Source organism: Chaetura pelagica, unplaced genomic scaffold (genome assembly GCF_000747805.2).
Source record: "Chaetura pelagica isolate M959 unplaced genomic scaffold, ChaPel_1.0 scaffold174, whole genome shotgun sequence".
In the NCBI taxonomy this organism is placed as follows: Eukaryota; Metazoa; Chordata; class Aves; order Apodiformes; family Apodidae; genus Chaetura; species Chaetura pelagica.
Window position 1 is genome coordinate 2,636,764 of NW_009953722.1, and position 24,052 is coordinate 2,660,815.

The 24,052-nt window shown below is 37.2% G+C and overlaps 1 protein-coding gene across 2 annotated transcripts in view; it reads left to right on the plus strand.

Annotated features, from left to right (window-relative positions):
• Window positions 1-24,052, plus strand: part of RNGTT (RNA guanylyltransferase and 5'-phosphatase) — a 172,209-nt gene that overhangs the window by 24,494 nt on the left and 123,663 nt on the right. For both annotated transcript variants that reach the window (XM_010000510.1, XM_010000509.1), the window contains exons 8-9: window positions 15,925-16,060; window positions 23,931-24,002. In XM_010000510.1, coding sequence (XP_009998812.1) covers window positions 15,925-16,060; window positions 23,931-24,002 — 208 coding nt within the window. The remainder of the gene's footprint in view (window positions 1-15,924; window positions 16,061-23,930; window positions 24,003-24,052) is intronic.

Below are 24,052 nucleotides of genomic sequence, written 5' to 3' on the forward strand. Positions count from 1 at the left end.
TGTCTGAACTGACATGTAGTGTCATTGAGTTCATTGAGGACTTTTACTTTTCTCCAAAGACATTTTCTATTCCTAGATGTCAAGTGGAGCTGAACTTTCACTCTTCTGGTTTAAGACCTGTGTTGTTATGCTTGTTTGTTTTTCAGTGGTAGAACAGTTATTGTTTTCTTGCTTTCTTTGTATTATTATATTTTTCTACCCATAATTTCTTGAAAAAAGAAAAAAGTATTTCCCTCATTGAAAGAGCATTTATCATCTTGCATTGTCTAAATAAGGTGAAATAAAATTAAATTATTTCACAGTGATTCTATAAAATATTTTGGGGAAATTTACTGGAAATTTACTGGCTTAAGATTTTACACACTTAATGTAAATATGTGGGTTCTGAGTCTGGTTTGGGTCAAAACTCATCCTCCTACATTCTCTTGGAGCCTTGAGCTCAAAATCTTTGACTTGCCCTTGCTTTGTCTGCCTTGATTGCAGAGTTTGTGCCTGCACTGTGTGTGATCTTGCATGTTCTGTGCATGGTTTCCTAAGCCCTTGTTCCATGAACATCAGCAAAGCACACCTCCTTGTTCTTCCTTCAGCTTTTCTTTCTGGAGCACGTTTGTTCCAAAGGGAAAAGCCACGTGAAAAAAATACTCCTCTCCCATTTATAAATGCCTATGGGTACATTTGGATCCCAGGTTTAGACAAAAGAACTTTAAATTAAGCCTTGAAGCTCACTTAGCATTGACTGTCTTTGGAAAAATATTTCCTTTGAGCCAGTTATTTGTCTGTCTGTAAGTATTATACACAAATCCATTTTGGGAGAAAACCACCTCTAAAATCATAATGCTTTAAATTATGATTATACAAAAAATAAATTGTGTAAGTCTGCAGCTATTCTGCTGGGTTTGGTGTGAATTATATCCTATATATTTATTGGTACATTTGTCAAACCTCTGGTGTCTTAAAAATAATTTTAAAGCTAATGTATTCATAAGGCACAGAAATCCAAAGGGCAAATTTGCCACTACTAAAATGATGCCACTGGGCTTTGTAGAGATGAAATATGCGTTGTATGTTAACAGTAGCTAAAAGGTATGTGGGGCTTTACAAATGTAGCCAATGTTGTAGTGCTGTGTTTCTGAAATAGTAGCTGCTATCTGAAGAATTGTAGCAGTGTGTTCCAGGCCTGCTCTGTGACTCTGAACAATCAACTTTTCACTGTAAAGTGATTAACCCAGGTGGTTGGCTGCTTGCTGGATCCCTTGATATGTATCTCATTAATGGTGTTTGTAGCAGATGTTAGTTCTAATGAGTGGAGCTGAATGTTCAGACAGGAGTAGGGTTGGTAAAGTAATGAGACATCAGTTCTGAAAAAAAGGCTGTTACCACTAAGAATAATAAAAAGCTTTAAAATGTCTGTGGAATATTTCCAATTAATACAATCAAATGGAACTAGGTCTTATAATGGTAAAATGTGACTGGTACTAAATGCTAGGTATTAAGAGGTGTAAGTTATTTTCCTACATTTTCATGAGTACCTTTTTTTTTCACATCTGTACACATGCAGTTTTAGTAAAAAACCAAAAAATACGATCATAATAATATGCTGTTCAATTATGTTAAGGCAGCTATTTTAAAAAAGGCAGAACAGGTAGTTCTTGCCAAAGGCTGTTATATTTGAAAATATTCATGCAAGGTTGATGGCTTGCAGATATCTTAAAGTGAACAAGTAGATAAAGAATGTAAAGCAGCTCTCAGAACTGCTAATTGTCTAAAAGGTGTTTGTAACAAAATAGTTAGGAACATGGCTAAAGTGGTTTTTTCATGATCAGCAGAGAACAGTTTAGAAAAAAGGCTTCTTGTGTAAATAATTCTTATTTTGTTGGTATCATAATACAAAAGAAATAGTAAAGATATGCTTAACTGTGTGATAAAAATGGTGGCCAAATTTTTGGATTATGTTTATTAATCAAATAATTTTGATATATCCAAGCCATGTAAGTTACAATATTATCAGTTTTGTGATCGCTTCCCAGGGTTCTTTGGTTTAGCTTTTTGTGTAAATCAAGAAAATGTATATTTCTGTGAAGAACTTAAAAATTATTGGCAATTGCAGCTTCCTCACAAACATAGTTGTGACCATTACCTGAAGGAAGTCTACTGGGTGTGTTTTAGGATAACTTCTTATGCATGTTATTAAAATGTTGTGAAGACAAGGTAAAAGTTTCTCCTTAGGTTTGCATAGCTAAATGCTTTTTTCTTTTCCTATTTTGTGGTCCTTTATATGATGAGATGGAGCTCACATGCATAGCTGAGAAATTGCAGATTCCTGTTATGAAAAGTTATCCAAAAGTAATTTGTACAAGAGTAACTGATGAAAAGGTGATCACTGATAAAGAGCAGCTCTGAAAAAATGGACAAAAGTGAGAAACAGATTTTTCTTTTTAAAAATTAAGAGGTGAAAGAAACTACCCAAAAGGTGACAGTGAAAAAAAATTGGTAGCCTGTCTGCAGATTATTAAAGAAGAGGTAGCTGAATGGGTTAATGGAAAAACTATTATCCCTGAGAGGCAGGAAGAGGAGGTTAGAGAGAAAGTTGGGATAATAGAACGAAGAAGAACAGAGAAAATTGAAGAGTAGTAGTAATCCAATTAAAAAACAAATCTATGCACTTGAGAACTCATTATTAAGAACAAGAGACTGGCTTGTCATGAAAGCAGATCTAGAGAACTGGAAAGATAGTCTTCTGGGAGCAAAAATATTAATGTGGAGTTGAACTTGAAGGAGTCTTGTGGGAATGAGAAAGAAGCCATAGATTAATTTTCAGATTGGTGCAAATGACATGACCGGATTCTTATGGATGTGGATTTTTATGCCCAGAAGGGGAAGGTGCGTGAAGTGGAGGTTTACAGAATTGTCAGTGGATTATTTTTTTAATTTAGAAGAGGTAGTAAAAAATGTAGGCTGTTGAGATTTGACACATGGCTTCAGAAATGGTGCTAACAGGAAAGTTTAGGGCCATCGGTCCCTTGAAAGCGTTTCTGAGTGATGAGTTTTTCCCAAGGTATAAATACCTCCTTTCTGGGCACCTTACTTTCAGACACTGGATGGCTAGTGAATTAGTGAATTATTATATATTGTGTTTTGAGCACCTTGTCATGTTTAGGGTTATATATGTTTATGGTATTAAGACCAGAAAGGAGCATATACCTCCTAATGATAGGATGAGAATCATCTGGGTTCTTTTAAAATAAATACATTCCTTTCCTTTCCCTTCTTCCTCTCCCCACTTATCTTAAGAAACCGGCTTAAATATTTATTAGCTTTGTGTCATTGGCTGGTAATGCTCTGTATCCCTTGTCTTTGCTTGGGGCATGTGACCTGCTTATTGGACAAAGAAGGGCCTGTGGATTTTGTCTGCCTTGACTTTAGCAAGACCTTTGACAAGGTTTCCCACAGCATTCTCCTAGAGAAGTTGGCTGCTCATGGCTTGGATGTGCACACGCTTTGCTGGATCAAAAATTAGTTGGATGGCCAGGCCCAAAGAGTTGTGTTGAATGGAGTTAAATACAGTTGGCAGGTGGTCTCGGGTGGTGTTCCCCAGGGCTCAGTGCTGGGGCTGCTCCTGTTTAACATCTTTATTGATGACTTGGGTGAGGGGATAGAGCGCACCCTCAGTAAGTTTGCAGATAACACTAAGTTGGATGGGAGTGTCAGTCTGCTTGAGGACAGGGAGGTTCTGCAGAGGGATCTGGGCTGATTTGATCAATGGGCCAAGGCCAATTGTTTGAGTTTCAATGTGGCCAAATGTTGGGTCCTGCATCTCAGCCACAACAACCCCAGACAACACTACAGGCTTGGATAGGAGTGGCTGGAGAGCTGCCCAGCAGAGAGGGACCTGGGGGTGCTGGTTGACAGCCAACTGAACATGAGCCAGCAGTGTGCCCAGGTGGCCAACAAGGCCAACACCATCCTGGCCTGAATCAGGAATAGGGTGACCAGCGGGACCAGGGAGGTGATCCTGCCCCTCTACTCAGCCTTGGTGAGGCTGCACCTCGAGCCCTGTGTGCAGGTTTGGGCACTGCAGTGTAGGAAGGACATTGAGGTGCTGGAGAGGGTGCAGAAAAGGGCAACAAGGCTGATTAGGGGTCTGGAGAACAAGTCTTATGAGGAGAGGCTGAGGGAGCTGGGACAGTTTGGCCTGGAGAAGAGGAGGCTGAAGGGAGACCTCATTGCTCTCTACAACTGCCTGAGAGGTGATTGTGGTGAGGCAGGTGTTGGCCTCTTCTCCCTAGTGACCAGCTATAGGACAAGAGGAAACAGGGTCAAGTTGCAGCAGGGGTCAGTCAGGTTGGATATTGGGAAAATTTCTTCACAGAAAGAGTGGGGAGGCATTGGAACAGCATTAGAACCCATGAATATTGTATGCTTACTTGAGTTTTCATTAGAGAGGCAAAAAAAAAACTTTCATAAGTTGAAGTAAGATGAGTTCAGTGGGTACTTAAAGTATATTTAGTGTGTCCCCTGTCTCAAAGTAAAGACATTCTTGCTCAGGGTGAAGAAGCTCTAGAACTAGATGGCTTCATCATCTTCACCTGTTGACATGTTGTCCTTTTCTCCTTTTTTACATAGTGTAAAGGGAATGAGAGAATGCCCATACTTTGGCTAGCAGGCTGACTCTGGCAGCAGAAAAGGAGTTGCCAGATTTTGTTTGTCAGTCTCCTGTCACCCGATAACTCATTGGTTCTGTTCATCTAATATGAATCTTGACTGGGAGACTGTAGATCAAATGAGGCAGCACAGAGTGTCAAAAGGTGTTAGACTAATATCTAGAACTACTGGGCACAAACACTGTTACTCCTAAGAAGTTCCTCACAAGGCAGTATTATTTAGAGAAGTATGTTATAGACCATGTCTGTTAGATTGACAGCAGTTAGGCTAGGTTGAAATTGTTTTCTATCTTAATGCTGCATTTGGAGTGGGTGGTTTGTTGGTTGTTGTTTTTGGTTTGTTTTGAGGACAGGGATGGTGTATTTATGTATTCATTTATTTATTACTAAGGTATATCCATATAACTTTGCTTCTTCTCCACCTTCTGTGTTTTAAATCACTGAATCTCTGTAGTGGAATGAATGCATGTGACAGGACGTGTCATCTGCAGTTTGGATCCAAATTGACTCGAAAGGCCAAAGGAAGGCATTCTTACTACAGGTTGTGGTTTCTTGTTTACATGTGCCTGCAACAGCATCAAGACTCCCCCCCAAAAAAGGTGATAGAAGGAAGCTGTTGTTTTTGTGTCCCTTTCTGAAGTGGTTAAGCAGCACTGCTGATGTGACGCTACACAGAGTTAAGTAGCAGGCTTGAAACTTCACAGTTCCAAAGCCTTTTGACAACTCACAAAGTTTTATGGTCACAATTCTGAGTGCTTTGAAACAGATTATTCTTATATAACTATTTGAATATTTGGACAGATTGTCTTCTAGGCAAGCTCTTTTGTCTATTTGTAAGTAGTTCATGCATTAAAATGCTTATTATGTAGCTTGTGCTATGAATACTAATCTTAGAGTATTTAACTGTAGTCCTAAAACATTCTCATTAGATCGAGATAAATGATATGCTTGTGTGTGTACCTGATATTCAAGCAGCAAGTATCAATCATTACCGGTTTATTTATTTATTTTCCTTTCCTCCAGACCACTTTTAATAGTGGAACAGGACGTCGTGTGCTGCTTGTTCTCTTGCGGGGGTTATGGGCACATCCATGAAGCGTAATGGCTTAAGTTTAGGGAAGAATGATATTTGGTTTGTAAGGTTTTAAAATGCAGTTATCTAGGGCAGCCCTTTCCCTTGGAGCTAATCTGTGAGCACAAATGGCACTTGAGCTTTTCTGTTGCTTGTGCCCGTGCTGGGGACAGAAATGATCCAGCCTATGTTCTGGCATAAATCATTTGAAAGTAAAGGAAGCTTCCTTTTTCCAAGCTGTGATGTTCTTTTCTTGTCTGCTTCATATGGGCCTCCATGAGAGATGTTATGGTTCTTTTGCTTGGGGCAAGAAGGAATGTAACTACTTTTCATCTGACACCAAAGTAATTTGTTTTTCTTTCTTATACCATTGTGTAACTGCTGGTTTGCAGGTTTTTTTTGACCTGTTGCTTCAGGCATGAATTTCCCTCTAAATCTCTTAAGATATTTCCAGACTAAAATTTGTGGAGGAGAAATAGAGTCAAACAAGTTCAAGCATGCTCAAAGCTTAATATGTGCAATTTATAATAGTAATAAATTCAGTAGTTCAGTCAAGCTTGAGATACAATTTGTTCCATTTATCTTATAGCTTTTAAAAAAAAGTAATCAGGACATGACACTGTGCAGTTGTTTTCCAATAGTGTGCCTCCCTTTAGTGTAAAAATGTACTTTAATATGTACTTGAACGTTAGCATAATTAAAACTTGGCTGAAACAAAGAAATCTGGTATTGAAAATAAAATAAATCTTTTAGTATAGGGAGTCTATTGCTGGATTAAATCTTTTCTAGCTAGTTGACAGTTTTGTTTTATACCAGATACATCGTAATGCACTATAAGAACAATACACAGTAGTTGTAGATTAATATACCTTTTGTTGCAGGTCAAATAATGATAACAAGATGACTTCAAATTTAACTTATGAGGTTTAATATCCTTTTAGAAATAAAGAAAAAAAAAAAGCCCTGCAGCACCCTAACTTAATTAAAACCTTGGAAGACAGTCAAGAAAAACACTGTAACTGAATAGTCTTTTTTAATCTTGCTGAATTCTTGATTTTACCAACTCTGTTGCAGAGTTTCACAGTCTAATAATAATTTAGATAGAAAATGTAGTTTTATATTGGTTTTGAGTTTGCCATCTGTTGAATTAATTAGATGTCTTCATCCTTGATTTATAAACCAGGAAAAAATAAAGTTTGATCTTGGTCTAAGCTATGATACTTTAGTAGGATAAATGCTGCCAGTTTCCACACTTCTTATGCATTTTTCCATGCTCTGTGGTATTACTGTTATTTCCTTTGTTCAAAAACTGACTTCCCTATTAATGCTGCCAGTACATGGAGTATCCCAGGTGAGGGGGTACCAGGAAGTCATAAAATGGTGCAACATGATGTCTGTATTATGCACCATCCTGTTAGCTATGTGACCTAATTATTTGGTTTCGTGGTTTTTTTTTTTTTTGATTGGTTTTTTTTGTTTTTTTGTTTTTTGTTTCTTCTTCATAATAGCTTTCTGGTTTTTTTTGTTGGTTTTTTTTACTGCAGCTGGATTTCTGTTTTCTTGCTGACCTTTAAAAAGTAGCTGGTATATGAGCTTTCTCAGGTGGCAGTTAATTTAGAACCTTGTAAGATGGGGAAGTCTGGTCATATCTCTCTCTTCTTGCCTGTGTCTTGGTACCTTTTGGATATCAGAATTTGGGTTGTTTATTATTGTAGTTTGGGGCATTCTGAAGATGTTTGTAGTAAATGCTGTCATCTGCAGATTCACTGCCTCACATTTGATGATTTTCAGAGTCATAACTGTCACAAAAACATCTCTGGTTCCTTGAATTGTCAAGGGCAGCAACAGCACCTTAACACATTTTGTGGAAATTAAGTTCTGTTGTCTCAAATAAGCAGGATGAATTGATGATTATCAGTTCATCAATACTTGAAGCTATTTAGAAGATGTGTAGATTTGGTTTTTAGGGACGTGGTTTAGTGGTGGAATTGACAGTGTTAGGTTTACAGTTTGGCTCAATGGTCTTTTAAGGTCTTTTCCATTAAAAATGATTGTATGAGTAATGAAATTATGCATAGCCCTTTTGTTGTGATACATGAGGTGATCAGTAAGACAAGAACATTATTTATTTATTTATTTTTCTTATAGCATCAAGTCGGGTCAGCAGCAGCTTCAACAAGTGATTCAGCATATGAAGCTTGATATTGGGAACCTTCTAATTTCATATTAAGTTGGACTTTGGTGTAGTAGATATGCTAGGATAACTTTCTTGACTGTACCATGAGTACTGGAAACCACTCGTTCTTTAGGAAAGATGCAAAATAAAGTTTGAGGGATAGCTTTTTTTTTTTTTTCATAATAGCTGAAGGATAAATGTTACAGAGTTCAGGTTTTAAAAAAGTCACTATGGGATTGTTAAGGTAAACTGGGTTACTGCTGAGTCTGCTGCAGATAGGCAACCTGATCAGCATTGTCACTAGGAGCACACTTGAAAATCTAATGCAGACTGAGTGTTGAGATCTCCATTGATGTAGTAAAATTTTAGCCAACACAGTTATTGAAGCCTGGGAAACTGTTAATTTCACCCTAAGTAGATACCTTACAACTACAGCTGCCTTTTACCCTCTTGAGGGTGGAGAGAATTGCTGGAGAATTTTGACCAGTGACAAATCCAGGTGCTTCTGGATGTAGTAAGAGATAAGAGGTTTTCTTACTAAACAGCCCAGTAACACGGTATTTTAATAGTGAGAAAAAACCCCCAATATTGATTGTAGAAGATAATTTTGGATCATTGATAGAAAGGCTTTGCTTCCTATTTAGAATATGGTGATTATAACAAGAGGTTAAAATAGATGGATAATAAAGATTCTTTTACTAAAATTACAGATTTGGATAAATTAAGGGAAGTAGATGATGGAATCAGACTGAGGAATAGAGTGTTCAGTGTAGATGAGGAGTGGCATTTCTGCAGAGGTCAACCATTTGGGGAGGATTTTGTATACCATATAATGGGAAAATAGGGGTTTTTTTTGGCACAGGAGTAGCAATAGATCTCATGTTTTTGGACTTGGACAAAATTTTGAGTTGTTATAGACATCGAGTCTAATAAAGATTGCTGGAGTTGTAGGACATGTAAAGAATGGGTTGAAAGAAAATAGCAGTGGATGATTTTGGAAGAAAATACATGGAAAGCCACAAGTAGAGTTCCTGAATATTAATTTTATATTGTCATTAAGAATTTCTAAACAGAAACCAAGGATGTTCTGACAAGCAAATGAGGGAGATGCGCCACTGAATTCACTCAGGAACAGAATAATAAAACTGGAAAGATGTTTAGTTATAGAAAATGGAAGGTCATGAATAAGACATATTTGAGCTGGAGGCTATTAATTGGAAATGACTGTCAATCAGAATCTAAGGGTTCTTTTTGGTTTAAAATACCGAGGAGACTGTTGATGGCAGAATTTAACCTAGAAGTATGCGGGAGAAGTGCAAAGCGCTGGTATATTCAGAGCAGACTGACTTCCAAGGGCCTTGTGTGTGTGGTTTTTAAAAAGTTTATTTAAAATTTGGATTATCAAGTCAAATATATAATTCCATAGCTGCTTATGTGTAGCAGTGTTTTTTGCTGGCTGATAAGCTGTGTACTTGTACGCATGCGAATGTGTGTACAAGTCTGGAAATGGTATTTGTGACAGAGCTGTCAGTGTACTGGTTAAAAAGACTTTGTTTTCCTTTTGTTTACACATTGCAAATAATGTTTTGAGTCTTCACATAACTTCCTGTTTTAGTGTCCCTGTATCCAGGCTTTGTCATCCTTCAAGAGACATACTTTGAAGCACTAACTATTGCCAGCAGCAATTAATATAAGAGAAGAAAGCAAGCTGAGCCTTCCCCATTTATCAGGACTTTAGGGTGTATTGCTCCATCTGCCACAGGCCAACTTCAAACTCCTCTAATTTAAACTGTTACTTTAGATCCAGCACAGTTTGGATTTGGGCCAGGACATGGAACTGCAGCAGCTTAGTGACACAGATAGATGATCTCCTACTGTCAGTGGATAGAGGGCAGTCATTAATTTTCATTCTCCTGGCTCTTTCTACACTGCTTGATGCATCTGGCCAGAAGTTGCTGCTGTTTTGCCAGGAAGGGTTGGCAGAGTCCAAAGTAAAGTGCTGAAGTGTCTTGTCCTCGTTCTGGGTGATTGATCTGGGGAGTGGCAACACGCTCAAGGTTTTCAAGTGTTGCCAATTATAAAAGGAAAAAAAGAAATTGCAAATGGTGTCTGCAACAGGATGTCGTTGTTGCCTCTGTGTCAGTGAACGTATTAGTGATGCTAATTGCTATTTGAGTTGGGCAATGCTGCTGTGTGTGGGAGGGCAGGGCTTTCACAGGGCTGGCTTCTAGGCTGTGTAATGAACTCCCCTGGGAATGGAGAGTTGCTGTGTATCTTGTGTTTCCATTTGATGATGGTATTTCTTACATTTTGCATTCTTTAATGGGGTAATACAGACACAGGCATATTTAAAAAGGGGAAAAAAAAAGCGGCGATGATTATGATACCGTCTCGAAAGAAGCAATCTTTGATATTGTTTGCCTAAAGAAACACTGTGGGGCAGAGGAAGCTGAGTTTTTAAGCTTTCTTGAAAAAATATTTCTAATCCTTTTGCTACTTGTAGGTTTGTTTTTTTTTTCAGCAAATTAATTTTCTGTGAACTCAAAAGGATGTCTCCTCGAAGTTTGAGGAAGTTATGCTGTATTTTTTATTATTATTAAGGTTTTTAAATTCCTATGACTTAAAAATTAACATACATAGGGTTATTGCTACAATAGTTGCTGGGATTTTAGCTGAGGAAAAGTAATCAAATATAGGTAAGGCACATAATAAAATGGAAGTCAGTGGCAAAACTTCTGTGAACTTCTAAGAGATCGGTTTCACCAAAAATGAGTTTTGACAAGGACTGTGCTGTAGGTGAGATGTGATGCTGGAGAGTATTTTCAAAGCTGGTTTTGTGAATCCTAATAATCTGGGACAGAGGATAGAGGCTGCATGTTCAGATGGGTGCAGTGTTGAATTTGGAGCTTGGAAGATACAGTTTTGTTCTTGTTCCTAATTCTGAATGGCTGTATGTTGGAGGTAGACCAAGTAAATATGCTTTATTTTGCCTTAAATAGTATTTTCAAGTGTACTTTCAAATTTAATGGTGAAAAATGCTAAACATTCACATCAAGGAGAAATCAACAACAAAACAAAATAAAAGTGGAATTTTAATAAAATTAGTCTTCAAGCACATATTGTGGGCCCAACTGACGTGGATGGCGTGAACAGCCTGTATGTGGGGGCAAATGAGCCTTTGAAACAGTTGCCTTTATTTGAGTATGGTAAAAATAAATTACTTACAAAGAGAAAACTTTTCAACGTATTTGGTGGTTGACATATTTTAAATTCTAAAGTTACTAATGCTCTGGTAGGTGTTTTGAAGATCTGATTGTCTAATGCCAAGAACTGTAACTAAAATGAAATTTTCATCCTGTTTCTTGAATTATCATGTTAATTCTGATGTCCAACGTTAGAATTAGTAACGGACCTTACTGTGGCAGCAGAAGTGAATAAAAAATAGCATCTAATGAAACTAGATTTTAACATGTCTAGGTAGACTAGATATTTTATCTGCTTGTGAGATTAATCTGTGTGGACATCATGACCCTTTTTTCTTTAACTCACTCATCAGAACATTTGTTGCAGTGGAAGACTGGCTGGTTTGTAGTGGTTAGATTGGCAGTTTGGAGAGATGACGTTTGTTGCTGAAGCAGTTCTCTTCTTTTATGTGCAGTTATCAAAGGTGAATGAGCAGTTCTGTTACTGTTCTTGTTGCTGCCCTGCTCTTGCTCTTTTTTTCACTAGTCTTGTTTTAAATTCAGATTGAGTCATCTGATACAGGACCGTGTCATCTTGTGTACTTGCACAAAATTTAACGGGCCCTGGTTATTAATTGGAGCTTTTTGGTTCTCACACAATAGACTTAATTAGTAATAATTGTACATCTGTAATAGCAAGTAGCATTCACAGCATGCAATATAATCCATGTCAGTTAAGATTCTATATGCTCTTTTAGTTCTTACCAAATGTATTTGAGAAATCGTCTTTCTTTGCCTATGTGGTGCTTCCTCTGTTCTGGTTGTAAGTGCTTATGCTGCTAATACCTTAATTAACTTCTGAAAATATAGTAAGTCAGGGCACAGCCAAATAATACTCAGAAATGTACTGATCAGCAGTCTGCAAGATTTCTCCAATAAAGCTTGAAATGTCATCTGGAGAAAACTTAAAGCCTGACTTGTTAAGCACATTAAATTATGCCTTTTTTGTGTTAAACAAGAAAACAAACAAAAAAAAGCCCAACAAACCAAGCAAAACTCTCATTAATTAATACATTAATTTCACCAAAACCTTGGCATGGTTGAAAATCTCTTTTCCCTCCTTACACATTTTCAATTATCAGCTGCTCGGAGAACATTTATCGTTTTCAGTCCATCTTTGACCATATTTCTCCAGCTGGTAATAACTATAATTTTGACAAATTCTTTTTTTTTTTTTTTTGACCACATTCAGAGTTTTTTTCCAATAGTTTATTAAAATGGAGGGTGTGGGGGTGCAGGTGTTTTCTGGCTTTCAGCTTAAAGAAGAAAAAAGAACAAACAAACCCCTAAAACCCTTTCCAAAACAGACACATATCTGGGTCAGTCTAAGATCTCTCTCATGTAGAGAACTTTTTCAGTTTCTAACTTAGGCAATTTATTATCATGAGATCCATGACAAAGAGGGCTACATTAAGGTGATTTATGAGACTTTTTTTTTTTTTTGTCTTAAAAGTAAACACGTGCTGTTTGTTTCTCAGTGCCTCTCTGAAGGAAGATATTATGGTGATTCGTGGCAATCTGTGATTGGAAATCTATTTCACGTAGTCGTAAGACTTATATTGTCCCTCTCATTTGGAATTTATGCTATAAACAGCTCAAAGTGTCAAATTTTAAGAAAAGAGAGAAATAATGAGAGAAGACATGATGTTCGTGCTGTGGTTTGGAAAAGAAGGAATCTCACTGTTAGTGGATGGTGGGCTCTCCAGCTACCAATTTTTCAGTACATTTCCATAGAGTTTAGTCTTGAACAAAAGATTTAGAAAGTGGTGGTGTGTTAGTCCTGCTTTTTATGTTCCAGTTATAGATTTTTATGAAATCTTCTGCATGTTGTCTGAACCTGTAGATGTTTTACGTGGCTGGAAACAAAGCTTTTAACTGTTTGTGATTTTTTTTAATCCCAAAGCAGTTGAAGGATCTCTTATTGTACAGGATTTGTAATGATGATAGAAGTATGGTTTTTTTAAGTTCTAGATTTCTTGAATCATTAGATGCTATTCTGTCTTTGAAGCAAGTTATAGTGAAAATGTGTACTTAAAGTAGCAGTGAATGTGAGAGTGCAGAGGTGGCCAGTTAAGCTTATTTATAAAATTAAAAGTAAAGTAGTGTGCATATTTTTTTCCTGTTACTTACACACCTCTTCTTCCTTCCCCATGGTTTCTTTAATTTTTTTAGAAAAACACAACAGGCTCTTTATAGTTAGTTTTTGTTTTGAATACATTTACATGGCTTAAAAAAGGAATTGTTGTCTGTCGATTATTCTTGCTTCTGAAGAACTGGTGCCAAGTTATCTAGTTGAATGTATATTGAATTATGTTTTTCATAAAGTAGACTATGTGCATCTTTCAGCTCTCCTAATGTTGCTCTGATCTAAAGTACTACCTTCCCTCCCCCTGACTTTAGATTTTCTGCTCATATGGGTCTCTTTTTGTTTTGGTGGTGTTTTGGTTTGTTATGTGGTGTTTTGTTGGTTTTTTTTTTGCAACTGATAATGTAACATCTTTAAGTGCTCATTTTGTGTGTGGAGAAATGCTAAGTTGAGCTGATCTATTGTGAATTATGGTAACAGTCGTAATACTGAAAGTACTTCTATAAGCTGTGTGTATTTATGCTGCTTCTGCAGTCAGATCTACTGATTTCTAGAGGCAGGATCTCTGCAGGTAACAGCACAGCTGCCCGCATAGACCATTTGCCTGCAGGGCTTCTGGAGGATGCTTGCTGCTGTGTTTTGACAGCAGAGATCCTGTGGGCATTACTTGTAAGAACAATGGTGAATTTTAGAGAAGAGAACTAATAGCTCATTATTTCTTCACAACTAGGACTTTCCAGGGAGAAATGGATGAATTATGAAAATTGCTGGGTTTTTTTCCCCATATATATGTACACAGTACATTTGAAGAGTTTTACAAGTATGGAAAGTTCTTTGAGTCTTCAAAATATGCTTGCTTTATTTCAAGATATTCTGGTGTGGATGGTGAAACTCTTACCATCTTTTACTTTTAATCAAGTGTTTCCCTATTCTGTGCTGTCAAAGCAACTGTACTGCAGTCCAAACAGTTTATGAAAGTTCGTGTCCCTTCCCTATTTATATTGGATTTATATTTATATTTTATATTTATATTTAAGTGTTGTAAACTTTTAGAACCATTGAACTATCTTGACAATTGGTAGTGCTTTTATTTTCTTCTCTTTCTGGGTTTCTGTGACTTTGTCTTTTCTCAGTAGAACTTTGTAATAACATTGGTGTTTTTAGCAGGTCTGTGTGCAACGTAAAATGAAAGAATCAGTGAAAGCAAGCCCAGCGTAGGTCATGCTTTGACTTCTGGTCTAGACCACCAACACTGGTAGTTATTACATGATCAGGGATAAGTTCAATTACAGCAGCTTGGATGATAATTAGTAGAACTGACATAACTCAGTTTTAACCAAGACATGGACTTACTTTCATGTCTTCATGTCAGCTTTCTTTCTTCTATGCTTATTTTTTTGCACTGCTGTTAAGCCATGGTGTTTTCTGTCTGATAATTTGATTGCATCTTGATGATTATGTTGTTCTTTTCACTGGTCTTACTAAGTACAATCACATCTTACTGGTTCCAAAAATACACTTTTCTGGTCTTACTTGCTTTGCCAACCTTCTGAGCTCTATAACAGTTTCTGTCTTCCTTTACCATATCCAACCCAAGCTACTGGTCTTCACTTTCAGTTGCTTGTGGGATATGCTCAGCACCTTTATTACTTCTCATTCACTGCCAAGATGTTGACTTGTTGCAGCTGGCCTTTGATGCTACTTTCTGCTGACATTTCTTCAGCTTATTTTCTCCAGTCGAAAGGTGTGCTCTCCTGGGCTGCTGCCCACGTTTGGGAAGACCTTTGTCTGTCCAGCTGCCTTGTTACTCTTCCTGAAACTCTACTTTAGTATTCTTATTGCAAAGATCAAAGAAAACTGTATGAAGGTGACTCGTGTGTTACAACTATCATGGTGTTTAGTGTCTCTTGTGGTTTTTGTTTTTTCTTTCCACGTGTCCACTTTTTTTTCCACTCTGTAGAGCAATCGTCTGTGGGATTAGCACAGAGCGCTCTAAATGGATGACTTGGGCTCCCAAGTACTGTCATAATGAAAATAAATTTTTAGGTAATTCAGATGTCAGCAACTGAACCAAGCTCACAAGTTGCTGGTGATGGTGTAGTGAGCTTTGGGGTGTTCTTTGTATGTAATGTGATGCTGTACTTTTGTGTACATTACATTACACTTTGTGTGTAATGTAATGCTGTACTTTTATCAGTGTGTTAATTTAGAGGAGCTGAGACTTGGTAATACTACAGTGTTAGGTAACTAGTGATAAGCAGGAAAGGTGTTTGTTTTGAACAAAATTCTGCAGATTTATAACAAACAATGTTCTGGTTCACTTAAAGGAAAAACTGCAGTAAAGTATCTTTTAGTGGAATCTAACTGAATTAGCCTCATGTAGTTCTTGCACCATTAAATCCTCTTATTTTAGTAGATTTGCAGGCATCATTTTATCTGGACACAAACTTTCGTATATGTTTTCTGAACTTTTATATTTGAAATATTTTCTTTGCGATAGCTGCATTGAACTACATTATCTTCTAACCTGAAGCAACAGGTTTAAATTTTTAACTGTAAACAATTCTTAAAGTGCTTTTTTTATAATGTCTGTCATAACTGTTTTTCTGAGCACTTAATATAAATCAAAACAGTAGAGATTTAGAGGATATACCTTGAAGTATAATATGTTAATATTGCTTTTGCAGGTACATGATGCTGATTGATGGAAAGAATGAAGTTTATATGATTGATAGAGACAATTCAATTTTTCATGTATCTAATCTGGAATTTCCTTTCCGTAAAGATCTTCGCACACATCTAACAAACACTCTTCTGGATGGGGTAAGGAGCATGCCTGTGTAATTAGGGTAACAATTTCAGTACTATTTACATTTGTTCTGAAACAGGGCTAAGTTTTCAGGCCTGGATCAGTGAATCATGGAATTTCAGGAGTAGTGTGGATTCAGTCACTGGCTGAATGTGGTAATCACTTCATTAAGTAATTTCTTGTCAACAGAATAGCAGTGATAACTGCTCTGGGGGGAGCTCTTTGTCTTTGAAATAAATCAAGGTGTTGAGATGGCATTCTCTGAGTATGAAAAAATGTATGAAGAGAGTGTAAAGAAATAAATGCAGAACCTCACTCTTGTTACAGCTTTGTATTTTGGTACAGTAAACATGGTCAATTTAATCCAGTTAATGTAAATGTTTCTAAAATTTTTTATAGACTTCCGTCAATTGGTGTCTTTGCTTCTGTCACCTTTACTCTCAGCTCATCTGAATTATTGACTGATTTAGGAAAGGTTTAGTTACATTTGTTTAGAATATTTCCAAGTTGTCACGCCAATTTAAATTATGTAAACTTGCTGATGGATTTTTTTTTAAGCTACTTGTAAAACAAGCTGTAAAACATCTGTATTTGTTGTTTGAGGGCTTGCCTGGAGTGTTCTTGGTAAACTTCTCAGAACAGTAGCTGAAAGCAGAGATTACTCCTTTCTTGACCTTTCTATTTTAGATGAGCAAATGAACTTCATTATCTCTTACACTAAATACCCATCAATGTAGGTGAAAGCAGTTTCCTATCATGATGTGCATTAAAGACTCTCTGCATTGCTGTCAATCTTGCTTGCTGAAGTACTGAATGTCTGAGATGATCTTCCATACTGTTCTTCTGAAGCCTAATGCACTTCTCAGATATGGGAAACTATTGTCATTGTTAACTTTCCTTCCTTTCTCAGGCCTGTGTTGTCAGTATGTTTGAAATGTTATTTCTGGAATGATCTGTCTTATTGAACACACATTTACATGTGAAGCATGTATAAATTGATTCTATGAGGATAATTACTGCAAGGAATGATGTCCTGTCTCAGGGACAGAAGAGCTTCACTGAAAAATTGAGAGTATAATGCAAGAAATGCCATGCTGTCAGCTTAAAAGTGGTTGCACAAGCTGTCATGTCTGGTAGGAGCCTCTTCAGCCAAGCAGCTTCCTGATGACATACAAAATATTATTCTTAATGACCTATATTAGGTTCCATACTGTTGAGGTGAAAAACCTGGTACTAGTTTTTTTTTTTTCTGTTTGCCCTTCATAAGGCTCTTGAGAAAGTAATGGCTTACCAGCATCCATGTGGTGCAGTCCTCTGTGTTCTTCAGGGAAGCTGCTGTTCTTTTTTTTTGCATTTCTAAAGATGATTTAGTAATAGGTACATGGTGGAAGACAGGGATGCACATATATTAGGATACGGATGTGGGACTTGGGAGAGGGGCTCTGATCTGTTGTGCTGTGTTTCTCAGATTTATAGTTTAATTCTCTTAAGAATAAAGGAAGTTGTCTCAGTTACCCACGGCATGAAGTATAACTTCACTTATTTTGTTGTTTTGTAAATATTTGACTGTTATAGTGTGTTTCTCTACATCCCTTTATTGCCATAAAATTAGTCTTACTGTCCTCTCCACCGTAACCCCCCTCCAGGTTTTTTGTGAAGTGGAAAGCAAAATGGCAAGTACTGATTGAATGAAGTACTTTGAGATAAAACAAAGGCTTTTCAATGGATAAATACTTTTAGTACAAATTTTAATTTTTTTCAAGTATAGTCAGTTAAAAAAAAAAAGCAGTTGGTGGACTACATTTATTTTCAGTTGATATTCCTTTCAGCAGGTTTGAGAAGAAAATTTGCCTGTTCTTTGAAGCATCAGAACAGCTTAACTTCATAATTGTATATTTGTTTAATGTTTGTGCCAAATGATAATTTCCATGACTGTTCCTTCACTCTGCATATATGCATTATTTCTTTCCTTTTTTTTTTTTTTTTAAATCCATGAGAAGAAAAAATTAGGCTTTTTTTGTTAACACATTTTCTAATCAGTGCTGAAGGGCTGTTGGAGTTAATTCTTTAATTACAGGTTCAAGTAGTTCGCAGTAGTTCATAGTCAAAGGATGTGATTCTCCCCCTCTGTTCTGCTCCCATGAGAACCCACCTGGAGTACTGTGTCCAGTTCTGGAGCCCTCAGCATGGGAAGGATATGGAGATCTTGGAGTGAATCCTGAGGAGGGCCACAAAGATGATTAGAGGGCTGGAGCAGCTCTGCTATGAAGACAGGCTGAGAGAGTTGGGGTTGTTCAGCCTGAAGAAGAAAAGGCTCCAGAGAAACATTCTACTGGCCTTCCAGTACCTGAAGGGGCTACAGGAAATATGGGGAGGGTCTTTTTACAAGGCCACATAGTCATAGGACAAGGGTTAATGGCAAATCCATGAGAAGAAAAATTAGGCTTTTTTTGTTAACACATTTTCTAATCAGTGCTGAAGGGCTGTTGGAGTTAATTCTTTAATTACAGGTTCAAGTAGTTCGCAGTAGTTCATAGTCAAAGGATGTGATTCTCCCCCTCTGTTCTGCTCCCATGAGAACCCACCTGGAGTACTGTGTCCAGTTCTGGAGCCCTCAGCATGGGAAGGATATGGAGATCTTGGAGTGAATCCTGAGGAGGGCCACAAAGATGATTAGAGGGCTGGAGCAGCTCTGCTATGAAGACAGGCTGAGAGAGTTGGGGTTGTTCAGCCTGAAGAAGAAAAGGCTCCAGAGAAACATTCTACTGGCCTTCCAGTACCTGAAGGGGCTACAGGAAATATGGGGAGGGTCTTTTTACAAGGCCACATAGTCATAGGACAAGGGTTAATGGCTTTAAACTGGAAGAGAGGAGCTTTAGATTTGATATTAGGAAGAAATTCTTCAGTGTGAGGGTGGTGAGCCACTGAGACAGACTTCCCAGAGGAGCTGGGGATGCATCCCTGAAGGTGTTCAAGGCTGGGTTGGATGGGGCTTTGAGCAACCTGAATTAGTGGGAGATGTCCCTGCCCATGCAGGGAAGTTAGAACTAGACAATCTTTAAGGTCCCTTCCAACCTGAACTATTCCATGATTCTATGATAGTTGCTGCCCATGAAGTAGCTTTCTCTCAGAGAATGGATGTATAGAATTGCTTTACAGTAATCTTAAAAAGCTTAAGAGAGAAAGGAGACAAAACAGCAATATTGGTGCCATGCAGCAAAACAACTACTGCTGGTAAGAATACAGAAGATGAGATAATTTCCCCTAACTCAGTTATCAATGACAGTGTATATAAAACTTTCATAACTGCAGTTTCCATGAATTCAGTGATCTATTAACTGGCTTTAAGGCTTCTGGTGTAAGCCTTTCATGTGATTGTCTTTGAGAATTTTAAATGCATTTACAGTTCACTTCAGGCTGAAATGACCTGCAAACAGTTCTCACTATGATCAGTTACCTCTTGGGTGATAAGAGCTCTTCTACAAAACTCCATGGTTATCTCCAGCTCTACAGCATGGAATAAAGTTTTATGCAAAGCTCATTATAGCTAATTTGAATATTACCTACAGGTTACTAGTATAATATATAGTATTCCTTTAGAAGTGAAGTGTTGTACATCCTTTCTGCTCTCTGGGAGAATGCATAGATTTTTGCTTGAGTGTTTTGGCTGTGATGCAAGAAAGCTAATTAATTATTTTCAGGAACTTTCTTGGCATTCTGCTTAGCTTTGGAACAGTGGAGTACAAAATGCAGAGGCATTCTTAGGCTTGAAATACTTTTCATGATGCTGATAACATTTTTGTGCATATTTTATTTATATATAATACATTGTTCACACTCAAAGACTTAACCAAGGACTCCAAAAGCAGAGAGTGAGATTGAGACTGATATATGTTTTTGTATCAGTACAGACCTCACTTTTTTGTAAGCTCTCCCAGGAATAGCATGACTTACAGTATTTTGAGTTTGCAAAGGCTGCCACTTTGTGCAAAATAGATACATTAAAAAAAAGAAAAAAGAAAAAAAAAAGCCCTTTTCATTCCTGAAATACAACAGGGCCTAGAATAGTGTTGAAGGTAAATGGACAAAGGAAAGGGAAGGCACAGGAGGGAAAGACAGTAAAGAGATATGTGATTAGATCTGATTCCATACTCTTTGTCAACGAAAGCATACATCCTGCAACTGGCTAGAAAAGTGAGGCCCTTTGCTCTGTGATTAAATTTTGGATTATTTTAAGTCAAAGTTGCTTGCTAGATGTGTGATTCAAGGAAAAAAGAAAAAGTCCATGAGTTGTGAGTCCAGCACTGTTCTTTTGGTACTTGTCCAGCTAAAAGCTCTTAGCATAGTTGCTGTTTCTAATAAGCGGTGAAACTATGCTCTGCAGCACCAGAAGATTAAGGAGATTAACACAAGTGCAGTTTTGCCAGATTACATCACAGAAACTGGCCATTGAACCTTGTTCTGCAAGACCACGGGTTAAACTAGTACCTAAACTAGCAATAGACAAAGGAAAAGGTCATACTTACTAGAAGTGGTAATTTTAAAACATACAATAGTGGCTGTAAATCTATGTGGGGTCTAGGAAAGGAAATGCATGGATGCAGGTGCATCTTAGGGATACTTTTGTGTTGTATTATCATGCCATGTGAGTGGTTTTGGGTTTTTAGTTATCTAAAAGTTGCCTTACCAGATCAGAATGAGTGAGTTTGAATGTGATCGGTTTCTCAAATACATTTTCCCAGCTGTTTATGAACTTGCCTTTAAGGGCTATTCCCTGAAGTATTTTTCAATTCTCATAATTCCGAGGAAGATTCTGAAATCAGACTGTTAAATAATGATGTGTTAGAGTGTTTCTAATCTGAATCATTCTTATGATCGCGTTACAGCTTTTGCCTTATGACAGTTGCACTGGTGTAACTAATGGCGCAGTGAATGTTGTCATGATGGAGATGAGCAGCACAGGAATCTGTCATCTTTACTGCAAAGACATATTGTGCTGTTGTTTATTTGCTCTGGTAACTGGGATTTCAGTCAGGATGTGAAAAGTGAACAATATGCAGGGGAGGAAGGAAAGAAGTGAAGAAGTGAAGATGTGAGGAAAGAGGGTAGTTGGGTCAGTAATAGGGTCAAAAAGGTTTATATGTGTCTGAAGGAGGGAAAAACTTCATAAAATTCTGTGTTAAAACTGAACATTCCAGAGAAGTTTTAAAAATAATTCTCAGTCTTCTTGGCTGTATTTAATAGTTCTTCTTAAACTTAATATCCAGAAATTCCAATTTTGAAAATCAGGCATAAAATCTTGCAATGCTAGGCATTGAAATATTTTCAGGGTTTTGCATGTAAATGTTAGCTTTGCATCAAAGCTGTCTCTGAATAGGCATGCTGAGGAAATGAGTTCTCATACCTTGAATGTATGTTCAGTTAAATGTATTTTAAAAAATAGTTCCACATCTAATACAATTAGAACTTCAAAGAAAGATGGTAGCATTCTTTTGTTTAAGTTTTACTTTGTTATTCATTGCACCTGCTAAGTATCAGGAGTCCTGGGTGGGGTTACTTCATTTGTGTCTTTACACACTCTTCCAAGTTTGAACATCACGCCTTCATTCTGTCTTATGATGTATGTGCCTACTCCATGTGTTCTTGCAGTTAGTTGTAAAATTTATTGTCAAGGAATGCATTGCAGCATTTCATCTGCTATTCCTTTGACAGCTCACTGGTGTCTTACCTAAATATTGTTAAGAAGCAGAATAGCATCATTACATCACTTGGATGCAGACCTGTTACAAATGTTATGTGGCTGTATCTGTGACTAAATGATTTTCAGAGTTAAGAATAAGATACCGTAATGTTACAAAGGAATATTTTTCACTCATTGAATGATTATTTTTTAATGATGTTGAAAGATGTGTAAGATCACTACAGGTAGTTAATCACAACACCTGTGAATCCTCTATTTGGCTGTGAAAGCCCCATCTCCATCTCAGTCTTTTGTTCACAGAAGATGAGATTCCAAAATATTAAGTAGGCAACTCGTAATTCCCAATGTTTTTTTGAGAACAGGTTCATTTCTTTTAATTTAGTTTTAAAGGCTTCAAGCTTTGTGTTTGCTTTGAAACAAATTAATGTTTTTACAGCTGCTTACTTATTTTTGAAAGCCAAATGTGATTAAATACTAGATGCAATTTGAGAAGCTTGGTATGTGTACAGACTGAAAATCAGTCTTAGATTGGGACTCTTCTTTGGATTGTTTGGGTTTTTTTGTTGTAAAGCATAAAGATGCTACTGACTTGGCAAGAAGTAAACTCAACAAAATTGCATTGATGTAAGATTCTCTTTTGGAATAATTCTTGAGCTCACAATTTTGTTTTAACTTGTTGAACTATTTTCACCGTTTCCAATTGTTTTATCTTATTATGTGTGAATTAGGGATTTTATCTTGACATTGACAACACAAAAGCATTGGTTGATAGAACTTTACTTCCTAGCCAAGAATTGTATGGGGGTTGAGGGGCAGGGATAAGACTGGTTGCATTTAGCGAAGTGAGTATTTCAAAGTTGTCTCTGAGAAGGATCTACCAGTTGGTTGATTATCACCATTTTCAGTCATGACTTATTTATATGAACCTAAATATTTCTATTAGTTTAAAAAAACAAACTAATGAACTATTCCTAATTCCTATAATAGGAAGCCTATAGGCTTCCAACTCATGGGAGTTACAGGTGTAAGCATCTGTGTAAGATGTATATATTTTTGTATATACCATTAAGTTTAGGAAACACATTTGTGTTTGGGTGTTGATGATAGTCTTACTTATAGCTGACAGATTTTCAAGATGATTTACCAGTATATACTGAATGTTAACTAATTTTAGGTGATGCAGATAGTACCTGAGATATTCCCGTTTGAGGGAACCGTACTGTTTAGTCACAATGCAGCGTTCAAGCAAATTGCAGTTGTCACTGCTGCCTGGGACACTGTTAACTTGAAAAGATCCAACCTGAGCATAGAAAATTGATCATAGAGCTGTAGAGTAATTTGGGTTAGAAGAGACCTTAATGATCATCTAGTTCCAACCCCCTTGCCATGGACAGGGACACCTCCTACTAGACCATGTTGTTTGAAGCCCCATTCAACCTGGCCTTGAGCACTTCCAGGGATGGAGCATCCAAAAGTGTGGCCACCTGTTCCAGTGTTTTATTACCCTCACACTGAAGAATTTCTTCCTAATGTATCCTAAATCTCCCTTCTTCTAGTTTACAGCCATTCCCCCTCATCCTGTCACTCCATGCCCTTATAAAATGCCCCTCCCCAGCTTTCTTGTAGCCCCTTCAGGTATTGGAAGGCTGGTATAAGGTCTCCCTGGAGCCTTCTCTTCTCCAGACTGAACAGCCTCAACTCTCTCAGCCTGTCTTCCGAGGAGACGTGCTCCAGCCCTTTGATCATCTTGGTGGCCATTCTCTGGACTTAGTCCAGAGCGATGCTAATGCTTGTTCTTTACATCCTTGCTTTTGTACTTCCTGCTGTTGGCAAGGTTTCCAAAAGTGCTTGTTGATTTAGGGTCATAGTTCTTACTGAGATTTCTAAACACATCTTATTGGATCAAGAAAGGTAGTGATTTTGAAAGTTGGGGGGAAACTATTGTGTAAATGCTGCAGATCAGAATGTGGAGCTGTAGTACAGCTTCCTGGTTTCCTATATGATGTTCCATCAAAGACATTTAAGACATTTTTTTCATCCTGATTTATTGTAAAATGTTTTTGATAATAAAGATGTGGCTGGTGTTTAGTTCTGTCACATCTATAGGCATATGCACTAAGTATAAATGTGACATTTTTCTGTAGTCATGAAATTAATGTAAATTTCTTCTCTTTTCTTTTAAGGAAATGATCATCGACAAGGTTAATGGGCAGGTAGTCCCTCGGTACTTGATATATGACATTATTAAGTTTAATGTAAGTACTTTTGGTTTTATTACTTTTATCATTAGCTATTTATTCTCATT